The 15,812-nt window shown below is 48.9% G+C and overlaps 1 protein-coding gene across 1 annotated transcript in view; it reads right to left on the bottom strand.

The window, feature by feature from the left end:
- Positions 1–15,812, bottom strand: part of NTRK1 (neurotrophic receptor tyrosine kinase 1) — a 99,341-nt gene that overhangs the window by 15,769 nt on the left and 67,760 nt on the right. The window contains exons 12-14 of the mRNA XM_083167414.1: positions 3,256–3,402; positions 2,710–2,840; positions 1,504–1,676 (exon numbers count right to left, since the gene is read on the bottom strand). Coding sequence (XP_083023540.1) covers positions 1,504–1,676; positions 2,710–2,840; positions 3,256–3,402 — 451 coding nt within the window. The remainder of the gene's footprint in view (positions 1–1,503; positions 1,677–2,709; positions 2,841–3,255; positions 3,403–15,812) is intronic.

Genomic DNA, 15,812 nt, shown 5'->3' with positions numbered 1-15,812 from the left:
GTATGTATGTATGTGTGTGTGTGTGTATATATATCCCCTGCAGTTACCCATTGACCAAGTTTATTCTGCCTTTACTCTGTGTTTTGACAGTGTAATATTCTCCCATGCAGTTTGCGTCCAGTAATGACAAGTGCAAGGGGGCCCCCCTGTCTAAGTACCCCGGGCCCCCTGAAGGCTTAATCTGGCACTGCTGCAGAGTCTATATCGTCTTACAATGCTGAACCCATGGGGGGACTTTACTTCTGATTTTGACTGTATAGCCAAATTTGGAAGCTCAAATCGCCCCCGTACTGTATATTCACCTGTAACCCATGTCTATGTAATGGTGTTACAGTTACAAGAATTACTCAGCCACTTTCTTATGTAACTGAACAAATGATTATACATATAGAAGAGCCGCCCCATCCCATAGCGGCTCAGGGATCTCTTGGCTATTGCAAAAATACATGGGAAGAAATCAATGTCATCGGTACTCAAACATCATTTATTTAAATGTAGGGTGAATGCAGCATAGATGGCTCATCTGAGAATTCAGTGAAAGGACGAGATGTACTAAGCTTTGAAAAGTGATAAAATGGAGATTGAGAAGCCACAAACCAATCGGCTCCTACCTGTCATTTTTCAAACACAGCCTGTAGCCAGGGCCGGCGCCACCACTAGGCAGCTTTAGGCATTTGCCTAGGGCGCCGGCCACTGGCGGGTGGTAGTTGGGAGCAGGGACCCCGCTAAATGGAGGTGAGTGGCTATCACTCCCCCCCCTCCCAGTGACAAGGCGGCCACCGCTGCATCGACCCCCCCCCCCTGTGGAGTAATGTAGTGGGATCACCCCCGACCGTCCGTCTGCCCGCTATCCCAACCCCCCAGTGGCGCCTTGCAGCATCACATCGCACCCGATCGCAACCTAAGCCCCCCCCCCCCTCCCTCCCCGTGCGGGGGAGGGAGGGGGGTTGTGATGCGATGCGTCCGCATGGAACCGGAGCATGGAACCGTGGCATGAGCAGGTGAGCTCACCGGAGCCCCCCCCCCTTGCCGCCTGGGGTGCACCGGTGCCTTGCACCGGCCCTACCTGTAGCCCTCCTCAAAAACACTCAGACACACCTGTGTTTTTTCATATACACCAAGAAAACTTCTAGTTTCCGCCCACAGCACCGGCTTTCTCTCCATAAAAGTGAGGCCATATTGAGTTTACAATCCATGCGCTATTTCTGTCGCTATTTCTTGTCACACATGCACATGGTACACAGTCGTTTTGTAATCACTCCATTTGCTAATTCTCTAATTAGCAATCCATGCTAAATTAGGCCTGTAATGTGGTGTGAGCCCAGCAGCCGTGCGGGACACCTGCCAAAGATTTTTTTTTTTTAAAGGGACATTGACAGGCGGACATTGGTCCATCAATGAGGGCCAGTGGTCCCCTCAAACCCTGACATTCAACACATTTCATTATATAGCACCAGGTGCCTGCTGGGTGTGATGGCATGGCGGGTGCGGCAGAGAACTGACCTGAGGAAGCGGTTGAGGTCTCCGTGTTTCATGTACTCAAACACCATCATGAGCGGCTCACCGTCGGTGCACACGCCGTAGAACTTTACGATGTGTTCATGCTGAAGGACAGTGAGGAGCTCGGCTTCACGTTGGAAGTCCTGGCGGGCGCTTTCCGTGGCTTCTTTTAGAGCCTGCAACCAGAAACAAGGGCGATATCTATATTCACCGTTACTGATAGTACTGAACTATTATAAGAGTATCACTGGTCTGTTCATCACTAAAACGATTCCTCTTCTGGTGCGATGATGTCACACATCTTCTTATAACGATTGGTGATGTCATGGCTGTCTGGACACTGTTTCATAGGATATTTTGTTGTAACTGCAAGATAATGATACTAATGCGTTTCGCTACTCGACTGCCAACTTTAGCCATGCGTGGCTTCAGATGACGAGTGTTTGAGCTGTTGGCCAACCTCTGGAATACAGATTTGCTTATTGTACGTCCTAGCGGTTATACAATGTCAGTGTCGTGATTGGCTGGCATCTCATTACAAATCCTGAGAGATGTGACATTGAGTATGCAGCGGTTGTGCCAATTTTTTACCAATCACAGCTCTGACCACAATTGCATCCATCTCAAAACCGGCGATATGTCTTAAATGTGATCTACAGTAACTAATGGAGTAAGGAGAGTTGGGTATAGAGTCCGCATCATATGCGGTGGCACAATTGCTAATTTAGGGGCTATATAGTCACAGTTGTCAGCAAGTTCATGTTAGAACTTGCATACACTTCTGGATTGTTTGCAGGTGGAGGTACAACATTTTACACTTTGCATGTGAACATCCCTACTCCACCTATCGTGTTGCACAAGGCCACAAATAAGTGTCTTAAGTAGGTATGGGTGAGCGATGCGAAGGCTCTGTGGGCGCACCTTGGCCCGGCACTTCTGGCGGCACGGGCTGTGCATGACATCACACGTGAAGGAGGCAGGCCCAGCACAGGATGCTGTATGTTACAGCGCTGCCACAAATACCAGCACCAGTAGGCTGTGTAAGGGGAATAAGCAAAACATAGGAATCGGCGAGACAAAATCAGAGTCACCAGTGAAAAAGGGTATGGAACCAAGGGGCAGTGGTGCCAGGGATAGTGCTGGGGGAAATGACATGGGATGGGGACCCTGGTAGGGAGGACTTACAGTCTAATAATAATTCCACATCACCTTTACAGCTACTAGAGTCTTCTCGTGGTCCTGAGTCAGGTTGTAGCATTCGGCCAGGTACACCTTCCCAAAAGCTCCCTCTCCCAGCTCCCACTTCGGCATAATGTCTCTTCTCTTGATGTGTTGGACACCTGTAGAGTAGAAGACATCAGCGTTATTGGCCAAGAGAAAGCCATAGTTGACCTTTCCTATACTCATGCCCAGTGTAAATTGTCCTCAGATTCCAATAGTCATTTACATTTCATCTCTGATCAAAAACAGTTGGTTCTCTGTGGAAGTTTTGGGGTTTCTGATGAATGGGGTCTTCAATAACAGATTTTGGAACCTCATGTTGGGCAACAACTTGCTCCCAACAGACACAGTGCTATGTCAACCAATCAGATACTATCCATTATCTTCTAGAAGATGCTAAATAAATAATAGGTAGATTCTGATTGGTTGCTAAGGGCTTGGTCTTAGCAACATCCCATCTTCAATAGAAACCCCATCTTAGTAAATTGCCTCAGAGATCTACTGCCATTTGCAGGTTTCTCACATATAACTCACAGGCATCACAGAAGTATTGAGGGTTCTCAATGAAATTGGGCTTCGACCCGTCCAGCTTTCCTTCAGCGGAGGTGAAAGGGCTGGACCCGAAGTTCATGAAGTGGAGAGACATCGCCAGGTCGTCCTCTTGTGCCAATACAGCGGCTCCTAAAGACAAAATAAAACCAAAGGTCAAAAGAAGGTTTGATGGGACAGGGTTCTACACCGTCCTGGGGTGAAAACTGACGTCCGCATTTGGCAATGTTCAGCAGACAACCCACAGAATAAGATGTATACAGTATATATTCAGTGATCTCAAGAAATTCTCTACAACATTGCACAGTATTGTCTACATTAAAGCTTTGTAAAATGAGCTAAGATCTAGCGGGATATCAAATCAATACGTCTATAGCAGTGGTTCCCAACCCTGGTCCTCAAGTACCCCCAATAGTGCACGTTTTCCAGGTCACCCGGCAGGTGCACAGATTATTCAGGCACATTTTAAAAGATCCACAGGTAGAGCTAATTATTTCACTTGTGATTCTGCAAGGAGACTTGGAAAACACGCACTGCTGGGGGTACTTGAGGACCAGGGTTGGGAACCACTGCTCTATAGAAAGGAAAGTAAAGTCATAGAGAATAGTGAGGGTCCTGGTTTGAATCCTTTCTGGTTTTCATTTATCTTAATGCTGTTAATGCTGCAGCTGGTTGGTTCAAGACATTGAGAAAAGACTCTTTGCTAAGCAGCTTCATGTGCAACATCCAATGCCTAGTGGAGAGGTTGTCTGCTTGTAGTTGTGATGGGGTTTTCCCCTGGCTGCCGGTTGATATAGATTAGGGGTAGCCGACTCCAGTCCTCGAGAGCTACCAACAGTTCATGTTTTCCTGCTCACCTACAGGTGCACTCGTTACTGACTGACACATTTTAAAAATCCACAGGTGGAGCTAATTACTTCACTTGTGCTTCTGTGAGGAGACCTGGAAAACTTTAACTGTTGGTAGCTCTCGAGGACTGGAGTTGGCTACCCCTGGTATAGGTAATAGTCACAGGATATGCTGTGTCGTGTGATAGCTCAGCAGCAAGGCTGCCTGATACCGTGATGTAGCTGCTGGTGGTGTGATTTGTATCACCAACATGGCCCATCGCAACCTTGTGTAATAGATCCACATGACACCGGGCACCCGGGGCTGGTAGGTGATTGGTGCATCCTCAGTCAGGTGTCCTGAGTTAGGTGTTGCACTTGGTTTATTATAGCGCAACATCAACACTAATGGACAGCCGCATGCAGGACTACACTCCACTTTGCTACCCTTTTCAGGTGGTCTCCTCACTGACTGGGGGCATTTTGCCAGCATCATCCATCTTCCATAGAAGGCAAAAACACAGAAGCCACCATTTCTGGGGAACTTAAGCAGGGACTCCCATTGCTGCTGACCTATGTCTTAGGAAGAGAAGACACCTCTCTACAGCTCTTACAGCAACCAAAATATTACTACCTGGGCCTCCATTTTTGCTACCAGCAAAAAAAAAAAGCACCTGTCTGCTAGTTGACTATGCCAGGTCCTGCGTCAGGTAAGCAGTGTATCCCACATGATGCAATATCCCAGACACCAAGAAGAGCCCTCTGCTGGCAGTAGAGCACCCCTGGTGTAACATCCCAGATTCCAAGGAGAGCCCTCTGCTGGCAGGAGAGCACACGGCTACTGGGCAGCTGGGTCAGATCAGTGATTACCTAGACCCTGGTGTAACATCCCAGATACCAAGAAGAGCCCCCTGCTGGCAGGAGAGCACACGGCTACTGGGCAGCTGGGTCCGATCAGTGATTACCTAGACCCTGGTGTAACATCCCAGATACCAAGAAGAGCCCCCTGCTGGCAGGAGAGCACATGTGACAGGCTCACTGACACGGTGTGGTGCAAGATGGCGTACCTTGAGCTGGATCCTCCTGCTTCCGATGTTCCCCGCTTCTTCCTGGAAGACCTGTAGCAGGGGATAGGACAACCCAAGGAGACCCACAGAAGACAATACTAATATGCTTAGCAGCAACAAATATTTATTTAGAAAGAAGATACCTGTACTGGTTGCTGCAGTGCATTTACACATATATGAATAGCAATGAAAAGGTTGCAACATGCAAAACAGACAATAATTAAAGTAGTAAATACTCAATGGCCAGATTAAAAATAGAACAATTATGCAATAAATGACATCATAGCAATCGCAAAGTGCAAGAATAATATTACCTCACTAGAACACTACAGCACATATATAACACTATGTCACAATATGTCCGCCAGAAGGCGCTACACCTGACACATATGCATGCTCAACTGTAGTCCCGGGTGCAACACAGTCCCTGAGGGTGAATAAAGGTCCCACGCAGAACAAGTCCTCAATAGCGAATTAGGCCCTAACTTAGTGTGCACACTACTTTTAGAGATATCAATAAAACGATCCTCATTCAGAGGGACAAGCCGATTCCCGTTACCTAGGGTAACCGCTTGTATTTAAAGGCAAAAAGACAGGCTTCAGGCACTCTCTTTTATAAAGCTCTATCAGCAAGGAGTCTCACTGGATGGCTGGTGCAGGGCTTTCAGGACAGCAATGGGACAACACAATGTCCCTGTAGCTGGGGGTGACTTGGGGGATCTGTGATGGGGCAATATGGGTACAGGCTGGGTGGGGTATAGAGCACTCCAGTACCTTATATGTTGCTGGCTCCTGCCAGTTAACCACCAGCTGTGCATCTCTTGTGTCTCCAGGTGCACCATGCACCACCATGCGGCTCCCAGCTCTCTGTATCACGTGCAGGGGTATGGGTCTCGATGTGTGCCTCTCCACTGTTCTCTTCTATCTCTCTGCAGGGTCACTATTCTGCCTGCTGCCAGGTTCAAGCTACAAGCTGTCCTCCTCTCCCATTACTCTCTGGGCTGCTCTTCACATATCCAGCACACTGCTCTTTTTCACAGGGAGTTCACAGGGCTTTCTCCTCTCTCCACACTCCCTCTCACACTGCTGCAGGGATCACCTCTGACCTTCCAGTTTCCTGTCTGCAGGGGAGCTGGGACACTAGCTGACTCTGTTAACCCCTCACAGCCCTGCTGACAGGGGAAAGGACCTGTTCTGGCAGCATTGGCTGCAATGTTAACAACCTGGGGGTACAGGAATAAAAGGGGTACCCCCTGGGGTGCCACATACCTCCATGCTAGAAACTTGCCTGTCCCCAGGCAACCAACCAGGGGCATTAAATCCTGAGTACAGTCTTTCAATGTCCATGACAAAATATTTGAATGACAACAGAAAACGGTGAACATACACACATTCAACAAATATACATCGCTACCTCTCTGTCACCTGATTATTTAATGTGGGCTCCCTGGGTCAACCATCCCTCCGCCACAGGACTCCCATCCCTCTGCGGTCCAGGTGCTTCACTGCTGTAAATGGATGGCGCCCACTCTCACGGCGTACGACCGGTTCTAATTGCGTCTTGCCTCTTGGTCTCGCTTCTTAGACCTCAGTATCGTCTGCTGAATCCTGATGGCAAATTCCTCTCCTGATATCGTTGTGTATTCACCATTTGTTATAGGCTTCAATCCAGTGGGACAGGTCTCGGCCTTCTCATCTCCCAATGGCATTTCTTCCTCTGCCTTAGATTCATGTGGTGGCATAGCTGGCTCTGCTTTTGAGAGCTCCACGGTCTCTGTCGCAGCCATGTGGACCACAATCTCAGGGCTTCTCTGCTGTTCTACAATTCTGGCATTTCTTGGCCCTAGGTTCGCCGCCCGATAATCAGCATCATCCATTCTTGGTACATACTCCCGCGTTGGCTCTGGAGAACGTTGAGGCCTGGTCGCTTCTTGCCAGTTCTGATGGACTGCCTCACTCCGCACGACTGGTTGTTCACTTTCTCTCGGCGGTTCGCATTGCCTCATGATGTCAGGTTCCGGTGGGTGGGGCATCTGTCCAGGTCGAGGAGGGTTGGCGTTAAAACTGCTACTCTCGCCGTTGGCTTCCCTCGCTTGCTCTCCATTCCTGTTTTGCTGGTAGCCTTGCTGATGGTGCTGTGGAGGCTCACTATGAGGCGGGTGGCGCCAATGTTGCTCTGGGGCATGTCTGTAGTGCAGCACCGGTGTTCCATTCGGCCCAGTCACTTTGGCGGCCTTGATGCCTCTCCTCCCATTCACCAGTTCAAATTCGACAGCCTCACCGTCGCTCAGGCTCCGGAAGCAGTTTTGGGGGTCAGCATGCTGGATGGCGGTATAATGGACATACAAGCTACGCCCGGTATCTGCACGTTTAATAAAGCCATACCCGCGTGGTACATCAAACCATAGGACACGACCAGCAATTCTTCTTGGTCTGGTTCGTGGTCTATCCCTTGACTGTCTCACACCGGATGTTCTTGCTGTGTTCTGAAGCACTGCCGGTGAACCTCCTTTCACTTGTCTTCTCGCGGTCTGTGGGCATGCGATGACTCGGTCAGAGGGTAGTCGTTCTGACCTCAATGGGGGATTCCACTGCTGTCTGCGCCTTCTGACACATTCACATCGCCATCTTCTATGCTCATATTCCTCCTGTTCTATTCTCTGGTCAGCTAGGGTTTTCCTCATCTCCGTCATCATCTTTATGATTCCATCCAGTGCGACAGACATTTCACTGATGGACTGGTCATATGCGGTGGGGTTGCCTTTATGCACTTCCATGTCCGATCCTGTTCGGTATGACGCCAAGTGTGACAGGCTCACTGACACGGTGTGGTGCAAGATGGCGTACCTTGAGCTGGATCCTCCTGCTTCCGATGTTCCCCGCTTCTTCCTGGAAGACCTGTAGCAGGGGATAGGACAACCCAAGGAGACCCACAGAAGACAATACTAATATGCTTAGCAGCAACAAATATTTATTTAGAAAGAAGATACCTGTACTGGTTGCTGCAGTGCATTTACACATATATGAATAGCAATGAAAAGGTTGCAACATGCAAAACAGACAATAATTAAAGTAGTAAATACTCAATGGCCAGATTAAAAATAGAACAATTATGCAATAAATGACATCATAGCAATCGCAAAGTGCAAGAATAATATTACCTCACTAGAACACTACAGCACATATATAACACTATGTCACAATATGTCCGCCAGAAGGCGCTACACCTGACACATATGCATGCTCAACTGTAGTCCCGGGTGCAACACAGTCCCTGAGGGTGAATAAAGGTCCCACGCAGAACAAGTCCTCAATAGCGAATTAGGCCCTAACTTAGTGTGCACACTACTTTTAGAGATATCAATAAAACGATCCTCATTCAGAGGGACAAGCCGATTCCCGTTACCTAGGGTAACCGCTTGTATTTAAAGGCAAAAAGACAGGCTTCAGGCACTCTCTTTTATAAAGCTCTATCAGCAAGGAGTCTCACTGGATGGCTGGTGCAGGGCTTTCAGGACAGCAATGGGACAACACAATGTCCCTGTAGCTGGGGGTGACTTGGGGGATCTGTGATGGGGCAATATGGGTACAGGCTGGGTGGGGTATAGAGCACTCCAGTACCTTATATGTTGCTGGCTCCTGCCAGTTAACCACCAGCTGTGCATCTCTTGTGTCTCCAGGTGCACCATGCACCACCATGCGGCTCCCAGCTCTCTGTATCACGTGCAGGGGTATGGGTCTCGATGTGTGCCTCTCCACTGTTCTCTTCTATCTCTCTGCAGGGTCACTATTCTGCCTGCTGCCAGGTTCAAGCTACAAGCTGTCCTCCTCTCCCATTACTCTCTGGGCTGCTCTTCACATATCCAGCACACTGCTCTTTTTCACAGGGAGTTCACAGGGCTTTCTCCTCTCTCCACACTCCCTCTCACACTGCTGCAGGGATCACCTCTGACCTTCCAGTTTCCTGTCTGCAGGGGAGCTGGGACACTAGCTGACTCTGTTAACCCCTCACAGCCCTGCTGACAGGGGAAAGGACCTGTTCTGGCAGCATTGGCTGCAATGTTAACAACCTGGGGGTACAGGAATAAAAGGGGTACCCCCTGGGGTGCCACACACACGGCTACTGGGCAGCTGGGACAGATCAGTGATTACCTAGACCCTGGTGTAACATCCCAGATACCAAGAAGAGCCCCCTGCTGGCAGGAGAGCACACAGCTACTGGGCAGCTGGGACAGATCAGTGATTACCTAGAACCTGGTGTAACATCCCAGATACCAAGAAGAGCCCTCTGCTGGCAGGAGAGCACACAGCTACTGGGCAGCTGGGACAGATCAGTGATTACCTAGAACCTGGTGTAACATCCCAGATACTAAGAAGAACCCTCTGCTTATGGTGTAACATAACGAGATACAGCTACATGTCTCAGTGTCCTCTCTCTAATGCAGCAGTAATAGACAGTAAGGGGAAAATGTACAAAAGATGGATTGTTCAGCATTATAGTTTATGCGATAAGTTGCACATTTACTAACAGATGACATTATATTTAGAATTTATAGTACTAAAAAAGGAATCTGCACAGGTGACAGAATAAGTGTAGGATTAGGCTGTGAGCCAGCACCTGATACAGAGAAATGACGCCTTGTACTTTTATTACTTACTCTACCAATACAGAATTTTCCCAACTAAAAAAAAAACTGTCTGGTGCTAGAACCTTGGTCTCCCCATCACTGACCAGGTCAGTATCGGGCTACTAGCCCAGTGAGCCAGCACAGGATATAACACATGACCAGTGATGGCAGAGGACAAGGCTAGCTGTAATGTTACTCTATAGACTGTTGTTAGGCTAGATGATAACATTACGGAAAATCTCTTGCTTCTAGTAACACCTCCCATGGCTCAGTCAGTATATCGGCAGGTACTTGGTATGTCATGGTGGTGGAGACTGGAGTTCGAATCCCACAGTGGTTTGTTCTCTGCTCAATGGTATAAACAGAGGATTTTGTTGGTGTAATGATTTTGCTTAGTGCTAGAAAACAATAAAAGCCCACCTAGCTCTGCTGTAGCCGCTCTCCCTACCGGCCCTATCCGGGAACACCCTAGCTCGGGGGACGCTCCTCGCACGCTCTGACTGTGCGTTATACACCATCAGGGCTGCTGCGGAGCATCCGCCACATCCACCACACGAGACACTTAGCTACAAGGATACGACCATCGCTGTCAGAGTTTGGGGGAGGGAGCATGCAGGGTAAGTGGTGAGGGGGGAGCATGCAGTGTGGAGGGCGCCAGCTCATAAGAAGCGGCGAAGGTTTTCTCATCATCCATGAGGGATCCAAGGTGCTAAAGAGAAACCACTATGGGACTAGAACCGGGGACCAGACTAGGATTGCCAGTATAGAGAGCAGCTACTAGCCCACTGAGCTATGCAGGCTATAGGTAACCCAGGTTTTTTTTTTAAATTATATCATCTAGTTTAGTGCAAATTTAAAGCACTAAAGGGAAACCACCATGGGACTAGGTACACTAGGTGAGGTCGTACCAATGACCTATACAGTGGAATTATTACTTCTTTCTTTCTACTGCTGATACCTCTCCCTATGCAACCAAGCATCTGACTTGCCTTCTTCATTGCTTTGTTACATTGCCTACCTGCTTTTAAGTCCCCTGAAATAGTGACACCTAGATCCCTCTCTTCCTCAGTAGTTTCCATTATAGTGCCATTTATACTATATTTAGTCTTTGGATTTCTGAGACCCAAGTGCATGATTTTGCATTTTTTGGCATTAAACTGTAGTTGCCATTCTCTTGACCATTTCTCTAATCTGCCTAGATCCTCAATCATTTGTTTTACCCCTCCTGGTGTGTCTACCCTGTTGCATACCTTTGTGTCATCTGCAAAAAGGCACATTTTACCCTCAATTCCATTTGCAATATCACCAATAAAGATATTAAAAAGCACCGGTCCAAGTACAGATCCCTGGGGTACTCCACTTGTAACCTTTCCCTCCTTTGACTGTACTGGAAGACACCTCATGTACCATAGCTCCCAATATGACCCTCTCTAGGAGGGGCTCAATGCTCTGTTCCTGGACTTCCCTCTTCATTTAAGATTGCCAGCACCTGTGTTAATCAGGGTAATTGATAAGAAGTGTGTCAACACAGGTGATGGTAATCAGTAATTAGGAGAGCAGCCCAGGAACAGAGCATTGTGTTCCTTCTAGACAGGCTCATGTTGGAGCTATGGGTTACAGCAGTATTGCAGACCTCCCAACATGCCCCAGTCCAGGAGGGGCACAATGCTCTGTTCCTGGACTTCCCTGTTACTGTAAGATTGCCAGCACCACACAGGTTTATTGATAAGAAAGGTGTTTCACCACAGGTGATGGTAATCAGTAATTAGGAGGGCAGCCCAGGAGCAGAGCATTGTGTTCCTTCTAGACAGGCTCATGTTGGAGCTATGGGTTACAGCAGTATTGCAGACCTCCCAACATGCCCCAGTCCAGGAGGGGCACAATGCTCTGTTCCTGGACTTCCCTGTTGCCAGCACCACACAGGTTTATTGATAAGAAAGGTGTTTCACCACAGGTGATGGTAATCAGTAATTAGGAGGGCAGCCCAGGAGCAGAGCATTGTGTCCCTCCTGGTGAGGGTCATGCTGGGATGTATGATAGCCTTCAACTAGCTATATTTCACAGTGATTGACTCATTTGTATCCCGGTTACACCAGGTTCTGTCACAGCTGCCATCCGAGGGGATCATCTTTGCATGTTAGATGCTGCAGATGAGGAGTCTTCTCTTCCCAAGTCAGCTCTGTGGGCCAGCAGCAAGGTGCTTTGTGGACAGTGATGGTTCTAATTCCCCATGTAACTTTATTAAAACTTAAATATTGGCAGCTCACAGAGTCACTGGCCATGCGCCTACAGTTGCAAAACAGTGGCATGGCCTCATGGGAGTGACTTGGGGGGAGATTCTCTAAGAATCTCCGCCCCCCTTCGCCGCCCATCGCATACTTAATTATCGCATATGTTCTAACATATGCGATAATTAAGGCAAAGGACAGCTCTTGCATTAAGAGCTGTCCTTTGCGGTGAGAGTCGCCGGGTCCCAGCAGGTCCCGGCGGCTCCCCCCTCCCTCACACACCCGGCGCTGCTGCTGCTGCGCCGGGCTCTCCTCCTCCCTGCACCCGGAAGAGGATCAGTGCAGGGAGGAGGTCACAGGTCCGGGCAGCACTGCGCTGTGCTGCCCGGACACAGGTGAGGGGGCGATGCGGGGGTCGGCGCGGGACGGCGGAGGGATGCGGTAGAAGCCCATTGGCTTCTATGGGGCATCGCCAGATTTTTCTGGCGATGCCCCCCGCCGCGTTAACCCGGCGGGGGATGCTTACAGCATCCCAAAATGCGGTAAAAACCCCGATAACGGGGTTTTTACCGCATTTCTTGTTTAGAGAATCTCCCCCTTGATTTGTAGGTCATGGCTTCTTGCTACCAGTCCACACCCCCACATTTCGGGCACACGCCTTCAGTGCGTGCACGTGTCCCGCCCTTAACTATTTCATAGTTGGGAGGCATGAAGGAAGGTAGAGTGGAGCGTGGATCATCAGCAGACTGAACTCAGGACACCCGACTGAGGATACACCAATCAGCCACCAGCCCAGGGTGCTCCATGGCATGTGGATCTAGCACACAAGGTTGTGATGAGCCATGTTGGTGATACCAACCGCATTAGCAGCCACATACCAGTACCAGGCAGCCTTCCAGCTGAGCCACCACATGATATTACACTAGGCATGATGATAATACTGAGAAAATGACCACCAGCTTCACTTGTAGCCTGCATAGCTCGGTGGGCGAGTAGCTGCTCTGGTAATGGCAGAATGGTCCCTGGTTTGAAGCACATGGTGTTTACCATTTAGTTATGTGGATTTTACAATGGTGTTGATATAATTTAAAAAAAAAGCATGGGAAAGCTATGGCCTGCGTAGCTCAGTGGGCTAGTAGCTGGTCTCTATACTGACAATGTCCATGGGTCTCCCGGTTCTAGTCCCATGGTGGTTTCCCTTTAGTGCTTTAAATTTGCAGTAAACTAGATGATATAATTTAAAAAAAAACCTGGGTTACCTATAGCCTGACTAGCTCAGTGGGCTAGTAGCTGCTCTCTATAATGGCAATCCTAGACAGGTCCCCGGTTCGATTCCCATAGTGGTTTCTCTTTAGCACCTTGGATCCCTCATGGATGATGAGAAAACCTTCGCCGCTTCTTATGAGCTGGCACCCTCCACACTGCATGCTCCCCCCTCACCACTTACCCTGCATGCTCCCTCCCCCAAACTCTGACAGCGATGGTCGTATCCTTGTAGCTAAGTGCCTCGTGTGGTGGATGTGGCGGATGCTCCGCAGCAGCCCTGACGGTGTATAACGCACAGTCAGAGCGTGCGAGGAGCGTCCCCCGAGCTAGGGTGTTCCTGGATAGGGCCGGTAGGGAGAGCGGCTACAGCAGAGCTAGGTGGGCTTTTATTGTTTTCTAGCACTAAGCAAAATCATTAAACCAACAAAATCCTCTGTTTATATCTTTGAGCAGAGAACAAACCACTGTGGGATTCGAACTCCAGTCTCCACCACCATGACATACCAAGTACCTGCCGATATACTGACTGAGCCATGGGAGGTGTTACTAGAAGCAGGAGATTTTCCGTATTGTTATCATCTGGCCTAACAACAGTCTATAGAGTAACATTGCAGCTAGCCTTGTCCTCTGCCATCGCTGGTCATGTGTTATATCCTGTGCTGGCTCACTGGACTAGTAGCCTGATACTGCACTGGTCAGTGATGGGGAGACCAAGGTTCTGGACCCGTATGGATTAATTTTTAGTACTAGCACTTAAAAAATGTATCTATTACTAAAAAGCGATTTAGCTCCTGAAATATAATAACATTGAACAATCCATCTTTAGTAAATTTCCCCCTTATTGTTTATTACTGCTGCATTACAGAAGACACTGAGACCTGTAGCTGAGCTGACTCAGTTGTATCTCATTATGTTACACCAGGGTCTAGGTAATCAGTGATCTGCCCCAGCTGCCCAGTAGCCGTGTGCTCTCCTGCCAGCAGAGGACTCTTCTTGGTATCTGGGATGTTACACCAGGGGTCTAGGTAATCAGTGATCTGACCCAGCTGCCCAGTAGCCGTGTGCTCTCCTGCCAGCAGAGGGCTCGTCTTGGTATCTGGGATGTTACACCAGGGGTCTAGGTAATCACTGATCTGACCCAGCTGCCCAGTAGCCGTGTGCTCTCCTGCCAGCAGAGGGCTCGTCTTGGTATCTGGGATGTTACACCAGGGGTATTGGTAATCACTGATCTGCCCCAGCTGCCCAGTAGCTGTGTGCTCTCCTGCCAGCAGATGACTCTTCTTGGTATCTAGGACATTACACCATGTGGGACACAGATATAGAGGTCACTACCTGATGCAGGACCTCACACAGCGCACTAGCAGACAGGTCACCTACTGGCAGCAATGATGGAGGCCCGGGTAGGATTATTTTGGTTGCAGTAAGAGTTGTAGATAGGTGTCTTCTCTTCCCAATACATAGCTCAGCAGCAATGGGAGCCATTGATGACAGAGTCCCTGCTTAGGGTCCCCAGACATGGGGCTTCCCTGTCATTGCCTTCTATGGAAGATGGATGATGCTGACGATATGCCCCCAGTCAGTGAGGAGACCACCTGAGAAGGGTAGCAGAGTGGAGTGTAGTCCTGCATGCGGCTGTACTATAGTGTTCATGTTGCACTATAATAAACAAAGTGCAACACCTAACTCAGGACACCTGACTGAGGATGCACCAATCACCTACCAGCCCTGGGTGCCTGGTGTCATGTGGATCTAGCACACTAGGTTGTGATGGGCCAGGTTGGTGATGTGAGATCCATCACCAGCATTAGCAGCTATATCCTGGTTTCAGACAGCCTTCCAGCTGAGCCACCACACGACTGAGTATATCCTGAGACTATTACCTACAGTATATCCCCCAGACTCGCGCTGTTTAGATGCTGGGTGGTGAGAGTCTTTTCCAAAGATATTATCCCCCCCCATTTTGACATGATCAAATGATGTATATAATAGCTAGTTATTTTTTAACCCTTTGAGTTCCAACGTTGCTGTGGGTGATGTGCAAAATATCCGCTAAAAATGCCATCGTCGAGGAACATGAATCTCTTTGGTTATTGCCTCTAAAGTCAATTCATCGTAGTTTAGTTAAACACTCCCCCCCAAAAAGAACGGTCGCTGCCAGCATTTTTAGCAGATATTTTGCACATGTCCCACAACAACGCTGGCACTCAAACAGAGCCGGCCCTAGCCTAAATGACGTCCTAGGCAAGATTTTGTCTGGTGCCCCCTAGCACCGCCACTAGTTCCGCCTCTGACCCTGCTCCCCTTTCCCAGCACAATCAACCCTCATCATAGCAGTCATCATTTTGGTGCTCCTACCCGCAATATTTTAAATAGAAACAGTGCACATATTCAGTGCGCGGCCCAAACGGAGGTGTGTTCTTGCTGGGAAGGGGCATGGCCACACAATTTTACCCCCAATTCAAATTATGCCACACAGTAGTGCAACTTTATTCACATTATATCATGCGATGGTGTCCCTTATTCACG

This window comes from Crinia signifera, chromosome 12 (genome assembly GCF_055691185.1).
Source record: "Crinia signifera chromosome 12, ASM5569118v1, whole genome shotgun sequence".
Lineage (NCBI taxonomy): Eukaryota > Metazoa > Chordata > Amphibia > Anura > Myobatrachidae > Crinia > Crinia signifera.
This window is presented reverse-complemented; position numbering and strand designations above follow the sequence as displayed.